Source organism: Macrotis lagotis, chromosome 5 (genome assembly GCF_037893015.1).
Source record: "Macrotis lagotis isolate mMagLag1 chromosome 5, bilby.v1.9.chrom.fasta, whole genome shotgun sequence".
NCBI classification, from domain to species: Eukaryota; Metazoa; Chordata; class Mammalia; order Peramelemorphia; family Peramelidae; genus Macrotis; species Macrotis lagotis.
Window position 1 is genome coordinate 191,120,207 of NC_133662.1, and position 19,422 is coordinate 191,139,628.

The following is a 19,422-nucleotide window of genomic DNA, read 5'->3' on the forward strand; positions in this document are numbered from 1 at the left end:
TGAAGTTTTTAAGTGTGAATATCTAGTTTTAAATCAATACTGAATTCAGTTAAGTTAGAATAGGTGCATTCAAGAATTTCTTTGTCCTTAAAATGAGCTTTCATGATCATCACCTAAAAAAGAAAAAATAGCTAAATGACTTTAAATAAGAAATCCTATTCAATCTTGATGCTTTGCAGACTATAGGACCACAGAGCCATACATAGCACTAGGATTTAGATTTTGCCTGGCATAATTTTTAAAACCACATTCTCTGTGAATTTTGAAGGCAGTAGATATTCTGAGAAGCATAATGATGTAGTTTCATGAGCATGAAATTATACAGCACGTCCCTGTAAATGCAGAATTTAATGATATTGAGATGTTAATGCATTCTACCCAGTTTATATCTGAATGAATTATTTGCTTATTATAAATAAGCTATTGAGGCTTAACCAGCCAGAGTTAAGATTTAGTATGCATGTGAGCTTTTGGGGATTGTTTGGTTTTGTTTTGTTTTGCTTAGGCCAAGAATTCTGAATCCATAGAGACACTAAATATTAATTTAAATTGAATTTATGAATTAAATCCCCCCACAAATGAATTTGAGGAATAAGATCTTTGCACATTTATTTAGAAGTTCCACCTCTCATATCCTGAGAGTGGCCTACACTCGTCCATTTTGTGGTTTTCTCACCCTAGGAATATGCAAGGAGAAGATCCATAAGAGAACTCGGAAACCCAGCTATTAAAACACTTATTTCCATATAAAAAGCCCACAGAAATGACATGCATAGAGTCTTGGAGTGTCTTTCTTCAGTTGACTTGTGTTTATAGCTGTAAAAACACAAACGGGACAGTTGCTTTGTTACTAATGAGGCCCATCCAGCCATCCTCCACCAGGGGTTACATCCTTCCATGCTGTTTCAGAGGGTCTTCAAAGCTGTCAGTCATAGAAATGACCTTCTTTGCCCCACCCTTCTGCTTGCTGCTCTGCAGTACTCTCTGAAAACCCCTAGGCTTTTCTGTCTGGCTATTGAGAGGAGAAATTTTTTTTAAACTAAATAATGTAATTAGAGTTTTGAAGCTGATATATTTTTGATATGCTGTGCTAGTGGGGAACCTAAGCAACCAAAGTTCCTTCTTTAGGCCTTTAAGTTATTATTAGCAACATTTCCACTTCCCAAACCATTCCTATATAATAGGAGTGAGTGGAGGGGCCACCTTTGAGTTTACTAAAAGAGCTTGTCTCTTTTCCCACGACCCAGATATCTTGGGAGTCTTGCCAGACAAACAAGTTCTAGCTGCCTTCTCCTCTATGCAGATCTTCCTTATGATACCAATGAAGTTGAGCAGTTTTTAACAGAATGTTTATTTTGGGTTGGTATTATTTACTAATAGTTCTTGTGGGTCTGGTGGTCTTTGTGCTCCACCTTTTATATCTCCAGAGTCAAAAATATGTAAGGTCAACTGACCTAACTTCAGATAACTCCAAAGAAAATCACTTGTCCTAATGAAGATGATAATTTAGCAGAAGGAAAAAATGTGGAGGCAGCAAAATGGTTCAGTGGATGGAGTTCTGGACCTGGAGTCAGTAAGGCCCAAGTTCAGACAGTCAGCTTCACACTTACTTGAGCAAGCCCCTTAACCTCTGTTCTCCTTAATCCACTGGAGAAGGAAATGACAAACCACTCTAGTTTTTGTGACAAGAAAATTCCACAGACAGTAGTCCACAGGTTCACAAAGAGTTAGATACGAATGAACAACATGTAACAGGCACAGTGTTAAGTTTGGGGGACACATAGGTAAAAAAGATAATCCCTGCTTTCAAGAAGCTTGTAGTCTAATGGGAGCCCACATGCGAGCAATTTTGTACAAACAGAAAATACATAGAACAGATTGAAGATGACCAACAGAGAAAGCACTTGCATTAAATGGAACTGGGAAAGATTTCTTCTGGAAGGCTGAATTTTAACTGAGACTTGAAGGAATCCAGGGGAAAATAGAAAGTGGAGATGGTGGGGAGGGGGAGTGGGGAAGAGATAGCAAATTAAAGTGTCTGGAATCAGGAGGTGGAGTATCTAGATTAATAGCAAGCTTCTCTTAACCAGGAGACCAGCAGTCAGCAATGGTTGGTGTTTTATACCAGAGATGTCATACCAAGAGCCCTCAGGCCTCATTCAACCATAACACTCTGAGTAAGGATAAATCAGATTAAAATTTGGCTGGACAATATTTAGCAAAACAAATTAAAATACAATATAATGTAGATAACATTACATTTCAAAACTAATTCCTTATATACTATTTAATGGCCCTTATTTCTGTTTGAGAGTGATAGTGTTCAGAAAGAAAGACAGTGTTTATAATTAAGGAAGTCTGAGAATTTATCTGTGTCTTCTGAGGAACTTAAGGTATGTTTCTCCCCTCTTCCCTTCACCCCCAAGGAAAAAAAAGGAAAGACATTGTTTAAGAATGATTTTTACAGGGGCAGCTAGGTGGCGCAGTGGATAAAGCACTGGCCCTGGAGTCTGGAGTACCTGGGTTCAAATCCGGTCTCAGACACTTAATAATTACCTAGCTGTGTGGCCTTGGGCAAGCCACTTAACCCCATTTGCCCTGCAAAAACCTAAAAAAAAATGATTTTTGGCAACCTAAGATTTAATGGAGATAGCTATGCCATGGTTCTTTGGACATCTTAGCTACTCAACAAATATATATAGGGACTATCAGTATACAGTATCTTGCACATAGTAAGAGCTTAATTAATGCTTATTGGTTGGCTTATTACTTTAGTAAATATTTTTTAAATTCTCACAGATGGATTTGTATAAAATTGATTCAGGAGTCTTCTCTTGAGGGATGCCATCCATGGCTGCCCATCCTTGTGTGACTCTCATCAACATCCTCCTGAAAATCCACTCAGCATTCTGGAGGCCTTTCCCTATTTCTTCCAACTTCTAACATCACAGTGAAGCACACTAATTATCCACCTATCATCCTTTACTCTAGCCACATGACCAGACCAACCTATCTCCCATTTCTGTCATACAATTCTTTGATAACATGCATAGAAGTAATATAATTTGCTATGATTTCATTCCCACAAAAGGTAAGCTTTCAAACCTGAAATCTTAGCTTCTTCTTGATGCCTCTTTTTGGGGGGGAATAGGTCCATATGTCTCCATTTTTAAAATAAGTTTTTATGGATGTCTTTTGTTTTTTAAATTATCAAAGTCCAAGAATCCCTCATCCTACCCCTCTCAGACAGTCATCACATATTTAACAAGTAGTATCTTTTTTTTAAGATAAAAAGAAAGAAGGAAAAAAATAGTATAAATTATATTGTTGCATAGTAAAGAAGATAGTGCAGATTTTTCCCCAGGTATGTTCTAAAAAGTTGTTGGAAGGAAGAATGAAAAGAAAGAGGGGAAAGAGGAAAGAAATATATACTAAATACTTCCTTCATTGGAAACACTGTGTTGAGCACTGGGGATACAGATTTTAAAAATGAAGACGGTCCCTACTCTTAAGAACCTTATTTCCTTACAGGGAAATTGAACACATATTGGGGGTGTTGGCCAGAAAAGGGCATTTTGATTTGGAAAGTTACAGGAATGTTTAATGTTGTCATAGGGAAGTAAATGAATATACCCTTTCCAAGATAGATAGATTACCAGTGATAGAGTTTATTTCCAGAACTAGAAGATGGAGGAGGATGACAGACAGGAAATGGTTGAGTTGGAGAATGGCAGCTGGAAAGATGCCTGGGAAGAGGGTAAAGCATGACAGAAACTGGTTCTAGATATAAGGAGTAACTAAGGCAGCCACTGCAGGGTGGGGGGAGGAGATAGAGGGAAGAATCCATAGTTTGATTTTTGGCTCAGGTAACATGGTAGTTCTTGAGATGGCTGGTAAATGAAGATAATGCCACAATTTTTTTAATGAGTCAATTCAGCAGGAAAATGAGCAAAAGTGGATATCTAGCTTTATGTAAAGCAAAACTATTAACTGAACTTTCACTGGTCTCTGAAAACCTAAGGTAACAAATTTCTTCCTAATGTCCTAAAGCCTCTTGCATCTTACATCTAAGTATGATCACTGAGATTCTTTTAACTCTAAATACTAATGATCCAGTTTTCTTTTTGTGAAAATAGTTCCTACTCTCCCCCCATGAGGACTTTTTCAAATGTCTTCTATAGTTAGAATAGTCTTTCATTCGTTATTAAAAGACCTTAGAGGTCCTCATTTACAAATGAAGGAACTAAGAACCACAGACATTTAATGACATGCCCAAAGTTAGATAAGTATAAGTACCAGGGTTGGAATTTGAACCCGAGGATTGGTTGGGGTTTTTTTTTTTATTGCAAATCTAGCATTCTTTAAATTAAGGTCCAGAATATTACTCTTTAGGATTTGGATTTCCTATTTGGTTTTGTTAGTTTTAAGTAAGGGAAATTATTATTCTTCACACTCTTTCCATTTAACCATCTTTACCTTATATAGGAATTGGTTCTTACATGCCTTGCCTAATATACTCCAAGATGATTGAAAAAAAATGATTCATCAATATTTTCTTTCCTGTGATATTTAACTATTAGATCTTATTTCTCCAAAATGACATCTGATCTTTATTTTGAAATACTTCTCTCTTTCTCTTCTTTGTACCCACTGTAATTTCTTCCTTGTCTTTTTTTTCTTTTGTCCCATTTTTTAAGGAAAAAGTAAAAATGTACTTCTTTTTTTGGTTTTGTCAAATAAACAATGAAAAAAGTTTCTTTAGTAAAAGAAACACTTCTGACTTTTCAGAATTGCAAATGACTCTTTTGGTGGGGGAGGGGGGATGATTTGCCTTTGTTGTCAGGAAATGTACCTCTGAGAATATTAAAATAAATATTGTAGATATTAATGGAAAAAATAGAAGAATTTTCTTTTTAGATTGATTTAACTTTGGCACCATTTGGTTAGTGGACTTTGTTTGCTTAGTAAACATGTGTATCATCTAGGTCTCAGCATCACAGCACTTTAACCATTTATTGTGGCCAAGTGTTTCTAACTGAAGACTGCAGCTGCTTCTAATAAAGGGAGATGTGTTATCAATTACAACTTAATCTGCCTGATCTTAAAACTGGCACCTTTCTATTTGCTCAACAAGCAAAAGCAAGATGGTTCTAACATGGCAGCAATCCTGAGGCTGCTCTAGGATGTCACTGTCTCCATTTGGAATCCTGAAATATAATGCAATATATTATGTTCTTGGTGCTTAATGGTGTTTGTAGTGGTTTCTGTATAATGTATAGGGAAGCAATTTATTTCCCTATGATTTCCATATCATATGTGTTATAAGAATATCTAATGTTTTTATATGTTATTTATGGCTATTCTAGATGATCTGTCTCTGTTTACAAATGGATTGCTGAAAATTTCATATTAAATAGAACTGGTTTTGTAATGGTTTAGAATTTTGGAGATACAAGAGAGAAAAGATAAAATTAACAAGATAAACTTCAGAAATCATCACCTTAGTTCTGATTATCATGTAATCTGTATAACTTTAGTTCATTGGCCCCTATACTCAGACAGTAGATATTTTGGCATACTATCTTTCAAGGACTTTCAGAATGAAGCTCTAATTACCTACCACTACCTTGTTTTGGTGCCAAGGAGATGTGGGTTCAAGTCCTGCCACTGGCACCTGATTACACATCCTGGGTTAGTGATTTAACTTCACAGGGACCCAGACAGATTTGCATTTATGGGAATGAGTTTTCCATACTAGGAGCCCCAGACACAAGTTCAGATTCCCAACCCCAGGTCCTCACCTTCAACAAAAAAAGTAGGGAAAGCATTATGGAGACTCCAGACATTATTAAATATATGCATTTAGGCATTAATGGAAATAAACATTCTTCAGGAGTAAATAGCTCTGTAGAAAATGTGATCATGTTCAGTGAAATACTTTTAACTAAGAATGTTTTTAATCTTGGAAAAAAAGATTTTAAACATACTCATTCTTTTTCCAGCTCCTGTTAGCCATAAAGCATTGAGTCTTGAAAGAGAGATTTATTTCCTTTCATTGTATTTCTGGAAAAGACATGTTTTAACTTGCTAGTTCTGAGAAGAATGGTAAATGGACTTGTTTTCAAATAGGTGGAACACCTAGTTTGAGAACACTGTGGCTGAGCCAAGAGGCCGAGGTGCAAGCCCAGCGTTATAACACCTTCCTGGCCTGCTTTCACCTTTGGAATGAAAGAGAAGAACTTCAGGCTCTCGAACCCTCTCTCACAGTCCTGGGCTGTCTCTTGATCTACCTCCTTTGGCAGGTAATACTAAGATTGCTTTGTGAACCGATGTTAGGGGTTGCTTTTGGCCCTTGTTCTTATGGGATATTGCATTGTACAATGTTGTCATTTTTACTGACTAGTTGATTTTCTCCTAGATCTTTCTTTAGTATTATCATATCTCCATAAAACAGACTCTAGGGAAACCATCCAGGTTGTAGTTTTAATAAAATTTCCACTCAGACTCTTTAGACACAAAGAAAATATTAAAGCATCGGCCTGTTTCTCTCTTGTTTAGCATCTCAGCTGTTTTGTTTTTTTAAAAGCTGTTTTTTGTGTCTCACTTGTCATAACAACAACAAAAAAACCCAACCAAGCGTCTGTTCTTCTGGCTCATCAAGACATTTTCATCAGCTCCCATGACCCCTTCAGGCCACCTTGTCAACTCCCCTGATCCCTGACCATGACGGCTGCACAATGTTATAACCATTAAATTCTCATTTGATTGTAATAGAAAGTCATATAATGCTGCTTTTCATGTAAACTTGCCAATATCCTGTATTCACTTTACAAACTGCCAGTTTTCTTTAGAGGAAGTTATTGAAATCAGGCATTATATCCAGTAGAAATAGATATCCAGTAGATTGTACTGACTTTTCCTTCCTAATTGCCCATCGCCCCTGCATATTACAAAAGTAATCACTTATTTTAATGTTTAAACGTTCGCAAAAATGGGGGGAGGGAGAGAAAAGGATCAAATGATTTAGATATTTGGTTGCTATATTACTCCTAATACCTCATATTATTGGTTTATGTTGCTACAACTGCTCTTTTGGTTAATTCAGGAAGTGAGATCAAATAAAAATAGTTTTAATTTAAATAATTTTTACGAATTTCCCCTAATCTCAGCAAAATATAATTTGACTTTATTCACATAAAATACCTCATCTTTTTTTAAAATATCTTTACTTTCTATTAATTATAAGATGATTAGTACTTACCCTCATGAAAGAAATGCACTTTCTTGCCCTAAATCAATGTAGTGCTTTATTAAGTGTAGTTATAATCGTTTCAGAATTGTGTGGATTTTTAGGCTTCTTTGCCACCACCCTGAATAATTACCAGTTTTATTTAGAGGAAGTTACTCTTAATTGGGCATTAGATCCAGTAGCTAGTTTGTACTGGCAATGACTGCAATTGTCATGTTTCTGAAAACATAGCTATATTAACTTAGCTTTTATATTACAGCTTTGCCTACAATACTTATTAACATAAGCACTCTGCATATTCATATCTACATGTACATAATTCATATGATGTAATTATTACTTGCTTATATTTTAGTATTTCATATTTTCCATTCAACTTTAGCTTGGTAAGTCAAGTCTTTTTGGGTGAGCTTTCATGGGAATTTGGAAGAGGGTTAAAAAAAGGAATCAACAATCTCTTCCAACTCATGAAAAATGCATATGTGTACTGTTCATATGCCAAAATAATGCTGCTTATCTATCAGCAGCAGGACGGACAGAGTAACACTTGGAGCTGTCATTCCAGAAGTAGGGATTGACTGTGTGGAGTGGTTCAAACTCTTTAATTTGGTTGGTTTCCTTATGACTAACTGGACAGGCATTTGTAAGACAGCTGGATATAGTTAGTAGTATAGTATGTGGCCATACCACAGAATTTTATTTTGAAATTAATCAGTCTAGGTGTTTGATTTAAATTAATTAGCACTGTGCTCCAATCCCTGGAACTAAAAATGACCATACGATCTTTTTTTAAATGGAATCTTAGGCTTTTTATCACTATATGTATGTTTATATATATTATAATTAAAAGAAATTTTAAGGTATTTCAGGATTTTTATCATTATATATATTATATTAATTGCAATGTCATATAGTATAATTAAAATTAGTTCTATTATATAAACCCAAGATATTGGTATAACAGTTTCTCAATATAACTTGCACATGCTTGGAGCAAGACAAAGAATTGAAAAAAATATCACTTATGCCTTTGTTTTTATTTAAAATTTACTTTTAAATAAATCACTTTAGTGCAGTTGCTAGTTATAAGAGGTTCAGTGATGAACTAGCTTTCATAAGAGTTTATTTTTAAAAATATATTGGAGGGGACAGCTAGGTGGCACAGTGGATAGAGCACCAGCCTTGGAGTCAGGAGTACCTGAGTTCAAATCTGGCCTCAGACACTTAATAATTACCTAGCTGTGTGGCCTTGGGTAAGCCACTTAACCCCATTGCCTTGAAAACAACAACAAAAAAATACATTGAAATAAAAATAAGATGCATACTCTATTTTTAAACTACAAAATTTTGAGAAGATCATAACTTAAGTAACTTAGTAAATCAATGTATTGATTTAGGCCAGGAAGATGTGGTTTTTCCCATGAAGGTCAGTACTAGCCATTTTGTAATTAATCAACATTAAATTAATTTCAAAAATTGTTAACTCAGATATTTTGAATAGACTCTAAAATCAAATTACATTTTGCTGATATTAGGAGAAATAATTTAAGAACTAATATTTTTATTTGGTCTCACTTTTTGAGTTAACCAAAATGCAATCATTACAAAAATAGGGAGAAGGGCACAATGTATAGAGCACTAGCCCTGGAGTTAGGAGGACCTGAGTTCAAATCCTGCCTCAGACCCTTAATAATAGCCTACTTGGGAAAGTCACTTAACTCCATTGCCTTGCAAAAAGAACTAAAAAAAGAAAAAAACCCAACAAAAAATAGAGGGAAGGGAGGAAAAGTGCTGCCCTAGTAACCTTGTTCATCACTGTAGGGAACTTTCAATGTGGAAGTTCCTTTACCAAGTCAAATCTTTGACTCACCCATAACTTTAACTCTTAATGAATTTCCTGCTAGCTCTGTGAAATATAAATGCCTTAATAGGTCATACCTATTAAGAGAATTTCTTTAAAAAAATCGCAACCAGTATGTACATATGTGAAAATTTGGATATTACTTAGAATAATGATAATGATAATAGCTAACATATCTAAAATGCTTACATATGACAATTGCTAACAGAATCTTTGAGACTCCATTCTGTGTTTTAACTTTATGTAACTATAAGAGTAGATAAAATAGGCCATTTGCTTGGTTGATGAGAAGGAAATATTTGTGAAATAGTTTTCCTTTTTTGCTCAGGTTGATTAAAATATCATCACTCTGAAATTGACTGATAACAAACAAAAAACAATTAAAAGCTAACTCAAGTTTAGCCTAAATGTAGAGTGATTGGGGGCTTATTTGATTAGGAAAGCATTATCTGGTTGATTTTTTTCCCTTGGCCACAAATATTATGTACGCATTTGCAGATTTTTCCATTCCTCCCTGAAATAATTATAGTTGCTGTCATTTTCACAAAGGTGACACCTGCCTTGGAATAAAAATAGGAGAGGGTAGAGATGGGGTCGGAAAGAATATTATCAGATCTTAGCAGCCAATCAATATCTTCCGCTCGGGTGGAGATAATGAATGCTAAGAGTACTTTGCAATGTTACACTATTCCTGATATCCATTACCCTACCTTCTTTTATGCAAGGTTTAGCAGACCTTCCCAAGGGAAGAGGTTTTTCATAGTGGAGGTCAGCAGGAGTCCCTAATGAAAAGTCTTCCTGATTTATAGTGGGGTTATTTTTATCTGAGAATGAACATATTAAACATTTTTAGCCTTCAAATTGCTATAGATATTTTCTTTTTATGAGTTTTTTTCCTCCTCTTCTCTTATATTTTACCTTGCCACTGAATACCTCTCAATTAAAAACAAATAAAATCAATATAAGAATGATGAAAGGGAATTATTTTGCAAGAAGGTGCTCTTGTGGTTTCCTCTGGGAGGAACCGAAGGGGCTCCTCTCTTCACAAGTTAGCAGGGCTTCATGGTCAGTCTGGATAAATAGTTCCAAGAACTCAGTGAGGCACATGAAAACTTAAACATTTTCTTAACAAAAATAATTTCTCCTCTTAAAATTATTTTGAGTCAATTTGAATTTACTTTCTATTTCCAAACTTGTGTATGTGTTGTGTCCCTCCAGTAGAATAGTAGTTCTTTGAAATCAAGGATGACCCTTTACATTTGAAATGGCAAAACTAAATGACTAGCAGGGAATAAGAAGAGAGTAAGAGAGCACCTACCTACCTGCCCTTGGTGAGTCAAGTTACCTGGCCTAGCCTGATCACTTCCTCAGGTGCTAAAACAGCCACTAGATGTGATTACTTAGTCACTGTCAGAGATATTTCAAAGATCTTGGAACCCCAAAATTAGAAAAGGGCCAGTCTTGTCCCAGTCAGGTATGTGATAGTGGGAATTCCTTTCCTTTAAGGGTGCGTCTAGCTGGGCCCTGAGATCTCTTCCAAACCTCCAGTTCTGTCATTCTAACTTTGCCTGTTGTATTTGACTCTAGCATAGTGCCCTACCTTTTTCACAGATGTTTGTTGAATAGCACAGAATGAAAGAGCCCATATTTTATTTTACTCCCTACTCCTTCTTCATTCCTTTCCTCAAGAAACTTCCCATTCAGTGTTAAAACAGAGTTAACAGTGAGAAGAGAAACAACTAACAACCCATTATTGGTTTATCAAGGGTCCCTTAGAATTCAACCCTTCTATCTACCAATATGGCATTAACTTGGAGGAGCATAGATTTAGAGTTGTAAGCAGTCTTAAAAGTCATCAAATCCAACTTCCTCATTTTATATAGAAAGAAACTGAAATTCAGAGAGATAAATTACTTGCCCTAGGAAGACATCATTTGGCCCTCACAGTCCCTGGGAGGTTGTTGGTACTATTATTCCCATTTTACAGGTGAAACAACTGAGGCAAACAGAGATTAAGGGACTTGCCTGAGGTTACACAAGCTAGTAAGCATTTGAGACTTCAAGTCAGCACTCTATCCACCGCACCATCTTGATGCTCTTCTTGTTATCTTCAGTGGCAAAGTAAAATATAAGAGAAAAGGAGGAAAAAACTCATAAAAAGAAAACTCATCTATAGCAATTTGAAGGCTAAAAATGTTTAATATGCTCATTCCCTGATAAAAATAACCCCACTATGAATCAGGAAGACTTTTCATTAGGGACTCCTGCTGACCTAAGTAACAAACAAGTGGCAGAAGAGAGAATTGAAATAAATTCTGTTGTGTTCAACATTTTGGGATAATGGTTTGCTTCCAAACTAGCACCCCAGAATTGTAGCATTATTGGCAAAATGGCAAGTTAGAAGAAGTCAAAAGGAAAACAGCCTGAAAACCTTTTGAATGAGGTTTGTGATCGGAGAAGGGGTATAAGAGCATGGAGCTTCAATTTGGACCTGGGGAAGTTGATCCTTGTTGCTGGCCTCCATTTTATTAGCCCTAAAGGTCTGAATATAGGGTATATATGTGGTCACATATAAGAATTAAAATCCATTTGCAAAAAGATGTGATTTTTTTCTCCTAGAGCTAGAATTGTATTTTCTCTCTCCCTTTTCAGGTGGATGCTTTCTCCATAGAAGACTTAAATGCTTTCATTGCTCAGACTTTGTGTCTCCGAGGAAGATCAGCTGCTCAACTCTCTGGCTTACAGGTACAGATCCAGATTGATTATCATGATTCTAATTATAAACCTAAAATGGCCAAGAGCTTCAGCTCTCTTCCCCCCTTTATTACAGTTGTTTTTTCACAAGAAAGGTTTAGAGGAACTTTTTTATAGATTTCACGTGCTAGTCATTTGATTTTTATTTGTTAATAGATCATGGTGTAATAGCTAAATCCATTGTTCTGTCATATCAATAAATCTGTACAAATACTATTCCATTTAACCACAGAATGAAGGGATTTCATTTTCTTTGAGCCTGCTATTTGGATAATATTGGAAAAATGGGTAGTATATTACCTCATATTAATCTAATCAATCCATTAGTGAATTAGCTATTTATTGAGTACTTAACTGTTTCCTATGCTTACTCTGTTTTTTAAAGGTTTCTAAATGAATGCTGGTGAAGTCCTCAGCCCTGTCTAATGGTATTGTTCAGTTCATAGCTGATCATCTAAAATAGGATCCTCTGTATTAATTCCATAAGAAAACACAATCATTATATATAGCATTCATTTTGGCACTGAATAATATCTTGAATTATTATCTATCTTTGCTAGTCATGTATATCAGTTAGACTAGTTAGATTCTAGAAAAAAAGATTTTATCATATTTCTTTTGAATTCCCTATTCAATGTCCACATATATTGGGCACTGAATAAATATTTTTTAATAAAGAAATGAGTATATTTCATCCAGGAGGATCATAAGAATCATAATCTTTCAGCTAGATTCCTATTTTGCTTTTAATTTAATTTAATTACTCTGGTTATAACCTGAAAATTTCTACTCCTACATTTGTCCTCTCCTTTTTTTCCTACCCCACAGATGCCATCACAGATTTTTGACTAGGTACATCTTCTCTGCTGTTCTTTCTCTTCTTCCACAACTATATTCTTCTTGATCTGTTCCTTATTTCAAAATCTACCTACAAAGTCAGACTATTTATCTGTCTCTATTTATTTCTGACTTCCATGGTAGTAAATGTCAGAGTCCAACCTAGAGGAATCACAATCCTTGCTTTGTAAATACAACTCAAAAGAGTATAAAGTGCTTGAAGTCTAAGCTAGTAGAGTTCAAGCTCTGGCTATTACTCCCAGCCTGGAAAAGCCTCAACTGTAAGTCTAATCATGGACTATATATTGTTGTTTGAGGATCACCTAGCTAGCTCATTAACATTAGTTGAAGGAGTCACTATAGAGATGACATTATCCTTGAAATATTGAAATAAAGTTGTTTCTATGTTTATATTCATCTTATTAATAAATTCATTCTTCCAGCAATGCAACTTGTTTATCTTACCTTTTTCATGTTCTAGAATTGTCCACAATACCTTTATTATTAGTACTTTCAATCTTTTAGCTCCTTAATTCCAAAGATAGAACCATACGTGGACTATTGCAAGAACCTCTTGGTGGGTTTGCCTGCCTCAAGTCAAAATGCTCTGCTTAACATTCAAAGCCCTTCCTAATTTAACCCCCTTCTATCTTTCCAGCCTTCTACCTAACTCTATATGTACTCTTTTATCCTTCTGGCCTTCTGGCTGCTCTATGAACAAAACACTCCATCTCTTGGTTCTGGGCATTAATCTCTGTCCTCCATACTGGCAACTTTTCCTTTCTTCCTGTCTAACTACTGACCTCCTTGGCTTCCTTTAAGTCCCAACTTAAATCCCTTCTTTTAGGAAGTCTTTCCCAGTCCATCTTAACTCTAGGGCTTTCTTTCTCTCTCTCTCTTTTTTTTGTGTTTTTTTTTTTTTTGTAAGGCAATGGAGGTTAAGTGGCTTGCCCAAGGCCACACAGCTCGGTAATTATTAAGTGTCTGAGGCCAGATTTGAACTCAGGTCCTCCTGACTCCAGGGCCAGTGCTCTATCCACTGTGCCACCTAGCTGCCCCAGGCCTCCTCTCTTAATTATAACTTGTTTGTACATATTTGTTTTCATGTTTTCTTCTCCATTAGATTGTGAGGTTCTTGAAGGCAGGTACTGTCTTTTGTCATTTTTTTGTATTTAGTGTTCAGTTTGGTATTTTAGTATTCTTGTATTTTTATTTTGCTTAATAGATGTTTATTCACTATTGGCCATTCTAGGAGAGAGGCTGAAGAAGTCTGTCCCTAAGTACCAGGACTTAAGTATGCAGACTAAAAGAATGAATTTTAAGGAAGAGGCTGCCTCAATATCTAATGTAAATGCATTGAATGCACATAAGATGAATATGAACAATGTAAATGTAAAGTTATCACATTCATAATCTCAGTTATAAAATTAAATCAAAGACACAAGAATTGCTTCATTTCAAGAGTATTTAGAAACATTGTACCTAAACTCCAAGTTAGCTGTGACATTAAATAGAATAATTAAAATTTCTTTCCACTTTAAAGTTTTACAGTTTTATCCTCTCAAAAAACCCTTCAGTGACTCACTTTAGCCTTTAGGAATATGCTTACATACATAAATATATATGTAATATATATGTGCATGTATGTGTATGTGCTTATACATAAATACAATCAGGAGAATGTAAGCCCCTTTAAATGAGGGCCAATTCTTCTTATATAGCAGATATTGCTAACCAATGGGATACAAAGACCCAGATGAGACAGGCCCTGCCTGATTCTATCAAAGTAAAACAAATACACATTGATAAGTAAATACAAAATTTGTTGGGGTGTGGGACTGGAAGTCAGGGAAGGCCTTTTGGAACAAGGATTGGATCTGGATCTGGAGCCAGATGGTCTGTATTCAAATCCCACCCCTTTGTCACACCCTCAACTGAGATTCCTAAATTTAAGCTAGAAGGGACCTTAGAGATCATCTTGTCCAATAACCTCATTTCTCCCATGTGAAGAAACTAAGGTCAAAGTAGTTATTTTACTTGTCCAAAATCATTCAAGTAATAAATGATGGAAATAGAATTTAAACTGCAGTACCAGATGATTTCCAAGACCCCTGCCAACTCTAAATCTGTGATTCTGTATGGCACCATTATTCCTATAGATGACAGCTGAGTTAAACTTTGAAGGGAGCCAGGGGTTTCAAGAGGCAGGGATTAGGAGAAATCATACTCCCAGCATGGAGGAAAAACAGAGTCCTAAATAACTGGAATAGAATGATGATTTTTTTCAATATCAAAAAATTTATTCTAGAGTTTAACAACAATTAAGTTCACAAATTACACAAAATCCTGTAATGCTGAGTAAATATTCAAGATCCTTCAGTCTTGAGATGCCTTCTGCCTAATCCCATTCTATGAAAGGGGTGACTGAATGATAGGATGATGACCTGCTCAACGATAACTCCCCCTACCCTCTCAAAGAATTTCATTCCTAAAATTCTGATACTTAATGATGTAGTAGGGCAGAGAGAGTAGGCATTTTCTAATGTTCACAGAAGAGTCAAACTCCTCCTCATTGGAGCAAAAGAATTGAGGCAGAGACAGAATGTAATGTTAGAGAACATCAAGGACAAATTGAGGGTAGGAAGGGGAGTAATGTGTAATCAGCCTGGAAAGAGAGAATGATCCCAGATTGTGAGGGGCTTTACCTTTCAAACAGTAGAGTTTGTATTTTATTCCAGAGGCAACAGAGACACATTGAAATTCCTTGAGCAGATGATGCTATATAAATGTTAATTTGTCAGATGTGTGCAGAATAGATGAGACAAAGGACAGGTTGGATGCAGGGAGATCATTTAAGAGGCAAAGCAGTAGTCTAAGCAAGGAGTGATGAGGTTCTGAACAACCTATATGAGTAGAAAAACAGATTCACACAAGACTTAGTAACAGATTGGATATGGGGTGGGGTGGAGTGAATGAAAGTGAAAGAATCAAGGATGATTTTAGATTATGAATCTGGATAACTAGAAGAATAGTGGTGCTCTTGACAGAAATAGGGAAGTTAGGAAGAGGGACCAGTTTTAGGAAAAGGTAATGAGTTATATTTTTTAAATGTCAAGTTTGAGATGCCTGTGGGACAAAGAGGTAGAGTTAGATATACAGCTGGCATTTGGCAGTGGAGAACAGGAACTAAGGAAAGAGATTAGGGCAGAATATGTAGGTTTGAGAGTCATCTGTCTAGAGATTGAGCCCATTGGTAACCTATGAGAATACCTAGAGAGAGAAGGGGGGAAAAGAAAAGTTGGGCCAGGACAGGGCCCTGATGGGCTAACATTAGGTCTGTCCTCAAAGCCTTCCAAGCTTCATAATGCCCCAAGAGCTTTCAGTCTGGTATCATAGCCTTCCAGAATCATGCCATGATAAGGCCTAGAACTGGAAGGATAACACAAGGAACAGTGTTTTCTAAAGAAACTTCCAAGGACAGAACCACTTCCTCTACACTTAGACCCAGTCTTGAATTTTACATTAACAAATGCAGCAGGATTTTGAAACTGTTTTTAAAATCACTGGCTTTTGGTTGAACAAGACCTTAGTGGTCATCCAGACCAAGTCTCTTGTTTTATAAATGAAGAAACTAAGCCTCAGAGAGGTTCAAGAGGTAGTCAGCAACAGACTGAATTTACACTGGAGGCCCTCTGACTTCAAATCATTCTTCTTATGTACTATAAACTGAGAGATATGAATCATCTTAATTCTTATGCTGAAAACACCAATGTTTATTTAATGTCAGAGTATGCCTTAGAATCCTTTGTTCTTGAGGTGGCTAGGTGGCAAAGTGGATAAAGCACTGGCCCTGGAGTCAAGAGTACCTGGGTTCAAATCTGGTCTCAGACACTTAATAATTACCTAGCTGTGTGGCCTTGGGCAAGCCACTTAACTCCTTTTGCCTTGCAAAAACCTAAAAACAAACTAAAAAAACAAAGAATCCTTTGTTCTTTACAGAATTCTGGTAGTATTGCCATCTAAGTAAAACTTTCCCTGATCCTTCCCCTCTCAAAGAAATTATTTGTACCTACCTTCCAAAAATTTATCTTGTGTATATTTATATGCATATTATCTAAGTCAGTGGGCATTTGTTAATAAGCTCATTCGGCAGGCACTATGCTGAGCTTTGGGAATGTAAGAAAGATAAAAAAATAGACCCTAACCTCAAAAAGCTCACATTCTAATAGAGGAAACAACATGAAAACAGCTAAGTATAAACAAGATACATATAGAATGAAGTGAAGGTAATCCCAGAGGGAAGGCACTGTAAGGAAATCTTCCCAATGTAAAGTACTCGGAGGACAGGGATGGTTTTATCTATCCCAGTGCCTAGCACATCATAACTGTTTAATAAATGTTTATTGCTTTATTAATCCAAATGGACCTGTTTTCACAAAAGTCTCTCCAAGCTAAGAAAGAATTTATTTTCTTGGTTAAGTATTAATTAGACTCAAATGTTCTTTTATTTAGAGGTAAATAGGAAAGGGCTGGTCCCCTTAGTCATTACTATTGTTTGTATAGTAAGAGTTGAGAATGGAGAGAGCAGACAGAAGGAGTTCAAAAAGGAGCAGAGCTTCATTATAAACCCCTATTCTTTGTTCCCATTGCTTAGGGACATATTGTATTTAGGACAAATATTATTTTGAGCCTCATGCACTGATTTGAAAATTCCTTTTCTTGATAATAAAGTAATCAAGCTACTTATATGAGGTGTACTTAAAGTCATACATTACTCCCTGGTGAACAGGAATCCAAAAACTGTTCTCCAGCCCTCTGTCTAGTCATTACTTTTCTTGTCTCAATAGCTCAAATACAGTTGAGGGAGAAGGGGAAGGAAACATACATAGATAGATATAGATATAGATATAGATATAGATATAGATATAGATATAGATATAGTCTAGACCTGTATTTTTATGTTTGTGTATGAGTATATATATATATATATATATGTATATATATATATATATATATATATATATATATATATATGTATATGTATAATTTGTACCCTGCTGAATTAACTAGGAATGACTGTAGAATGGATCAAGCACTAAATCTGCCCAAAACAAAACTAAAAGTATTGTATGGCTATATTTACAGCAAAATTTCTATTATCCAGCAGAAGGTGATAAACTGCTATTTTCCATTATTTTGTCTCCTGATTGTTTGTAAATACTCTTCTCATTCCCTTTCTAGATTGTAAGCTTCTTTAGAGTGGACTGTGAAGTCTTTTCACCTTTTTATCCCTCAGGGCTTAGCACAGTGCTAGGTGAAGCTTAATAAATGTTAGTTGAATTTTATATGTATTTATATGTATAGGTACAGATATATATGCATGCATACATACAAGAATATCTACATACATGCACACACACACAAAGAAAAGTGAAATACAGTTCTTTCCACTCAAGGAACTTGCTTTCTTTTTTTTTTAAATTTTATTTATTTTGAGTTTTACAATTTTTCCCCTAATCTCACTTCCCTTTCCCCATCTCCCACAGAAGGCAATTTGCCAGTCTTTACATTGTTTCCAAGGTGTACATTGATCCAAATTGAATGTGATGAGAGAGAAATCATATCCTTAAGGAAGAAACATAAAGTATAAGAGATCGCAAGATTTGTCACAGGATGATAGTCAGTCAAGGAAGAAAACATTACTAGCCATTCCCCAAGAGCTAAAAGGAAAGGAGGGGTTGTGTCTGTGTCTATGTCTATGCCTGTGTGTATGTATAACCTGTTCTTAGCATAATTGAAAAACTATTAACAACCGTGTGAATTAATGTACCGATCACTAATAGTAAGGGAAATGAAAGTCATTTCTTCTCTGTGGTTTCATCTCATATCCAGAAAATTGGCAAATGGGACAAGAAGATAAGAATAGTCAATGTTGGAACAATTATGGAAAGACCAACATTTAATATACAGTTAGTGAAGTTGTAAATTTTCCCATTCTAGAAAGTGTTTTGGATTTATGGAAATAAAGGAACTAAGACACCCATACTCTTTGATCCAGAATTCCTCTGCTAGGCAACTTTATCTAGGATAGGCATTGGGCCTAAAACTATACAGCAGAAGACATAATAACATCATAATTCTTAACTTTTTCCCCTTTCTTATGACCTTAGTTTAAAATGTGAGTTGGAAGGGACCTCAAAGTCTGTCTCATCCAACTGAATCCATCTTTCATACCCCTTTATCAGAGTAATTGTTCCTATCAATAAATTTGATTGTGTCTGCTCAAAAATCTTCAGAGTCTACCTTTTGCCAACAGAGTAATCATATTCCTTCATTAGTTATTCAAAGCCCTCTACAATCTGGTGTCATCCTACTCTTCAGACTTTTCTCATATTACTGAAGAGAGTAGCTTGCTATCATAGAAAAAGTAAAAACCTTGCATTCAAATCTTGGGTCTGAAAGTGATTCATTGGGGAATTCTGGGTAAGATGTCTTAGCACTCTACAATTCCCTTATCTGTAAAATAGAAATAATTACTCTAGCATCTATATTGTAGAGTTATTATCGGAATCAAATGAGATAATTATACAATTTGCTATGTAATTTCAGTTATGGTCAGTTATTTTTAGGAATATTATCTGCTTCCCTTCACATATAGATCATGTTTCATCCAGACTAGACCCCACTCTCAATCACCAGGCCAGACCATATCTTCTCTCAG

At 35.6% G+C, this 19,422-nt stretch overlaps 1 protein-coding gene across 1 annotated transcript in view; it reads left to right on the plus strand.

Moving 5' to 3' along the window:
* The first annotated feature begins 3,687 nt into the window (after window positions 1–3,687).
* FAM120B (family with sequence similarity 120 member B) overlaps window positions 3,688–19,422 on the plus strand; it is a 71,361-nt gene continuing 55,626 nt past the window's right edge. The window contains exons 1-3 of the mRNA XM_074190063.1: window positions 3,688–3,757; window positions 6,082–6,302; window positions 11,763–11,855. Coding sequence (XP_074046164.1) covers window positions 3,688–3,757; window positions 6,082–6,302; window positions 11,763–11,855 — 384 coding nt within the window. The remainder of the gene's footprint in view (window positions 3,758–6,081; window positions 6,303–11,762; window positions 11,856–19,422) is intronic.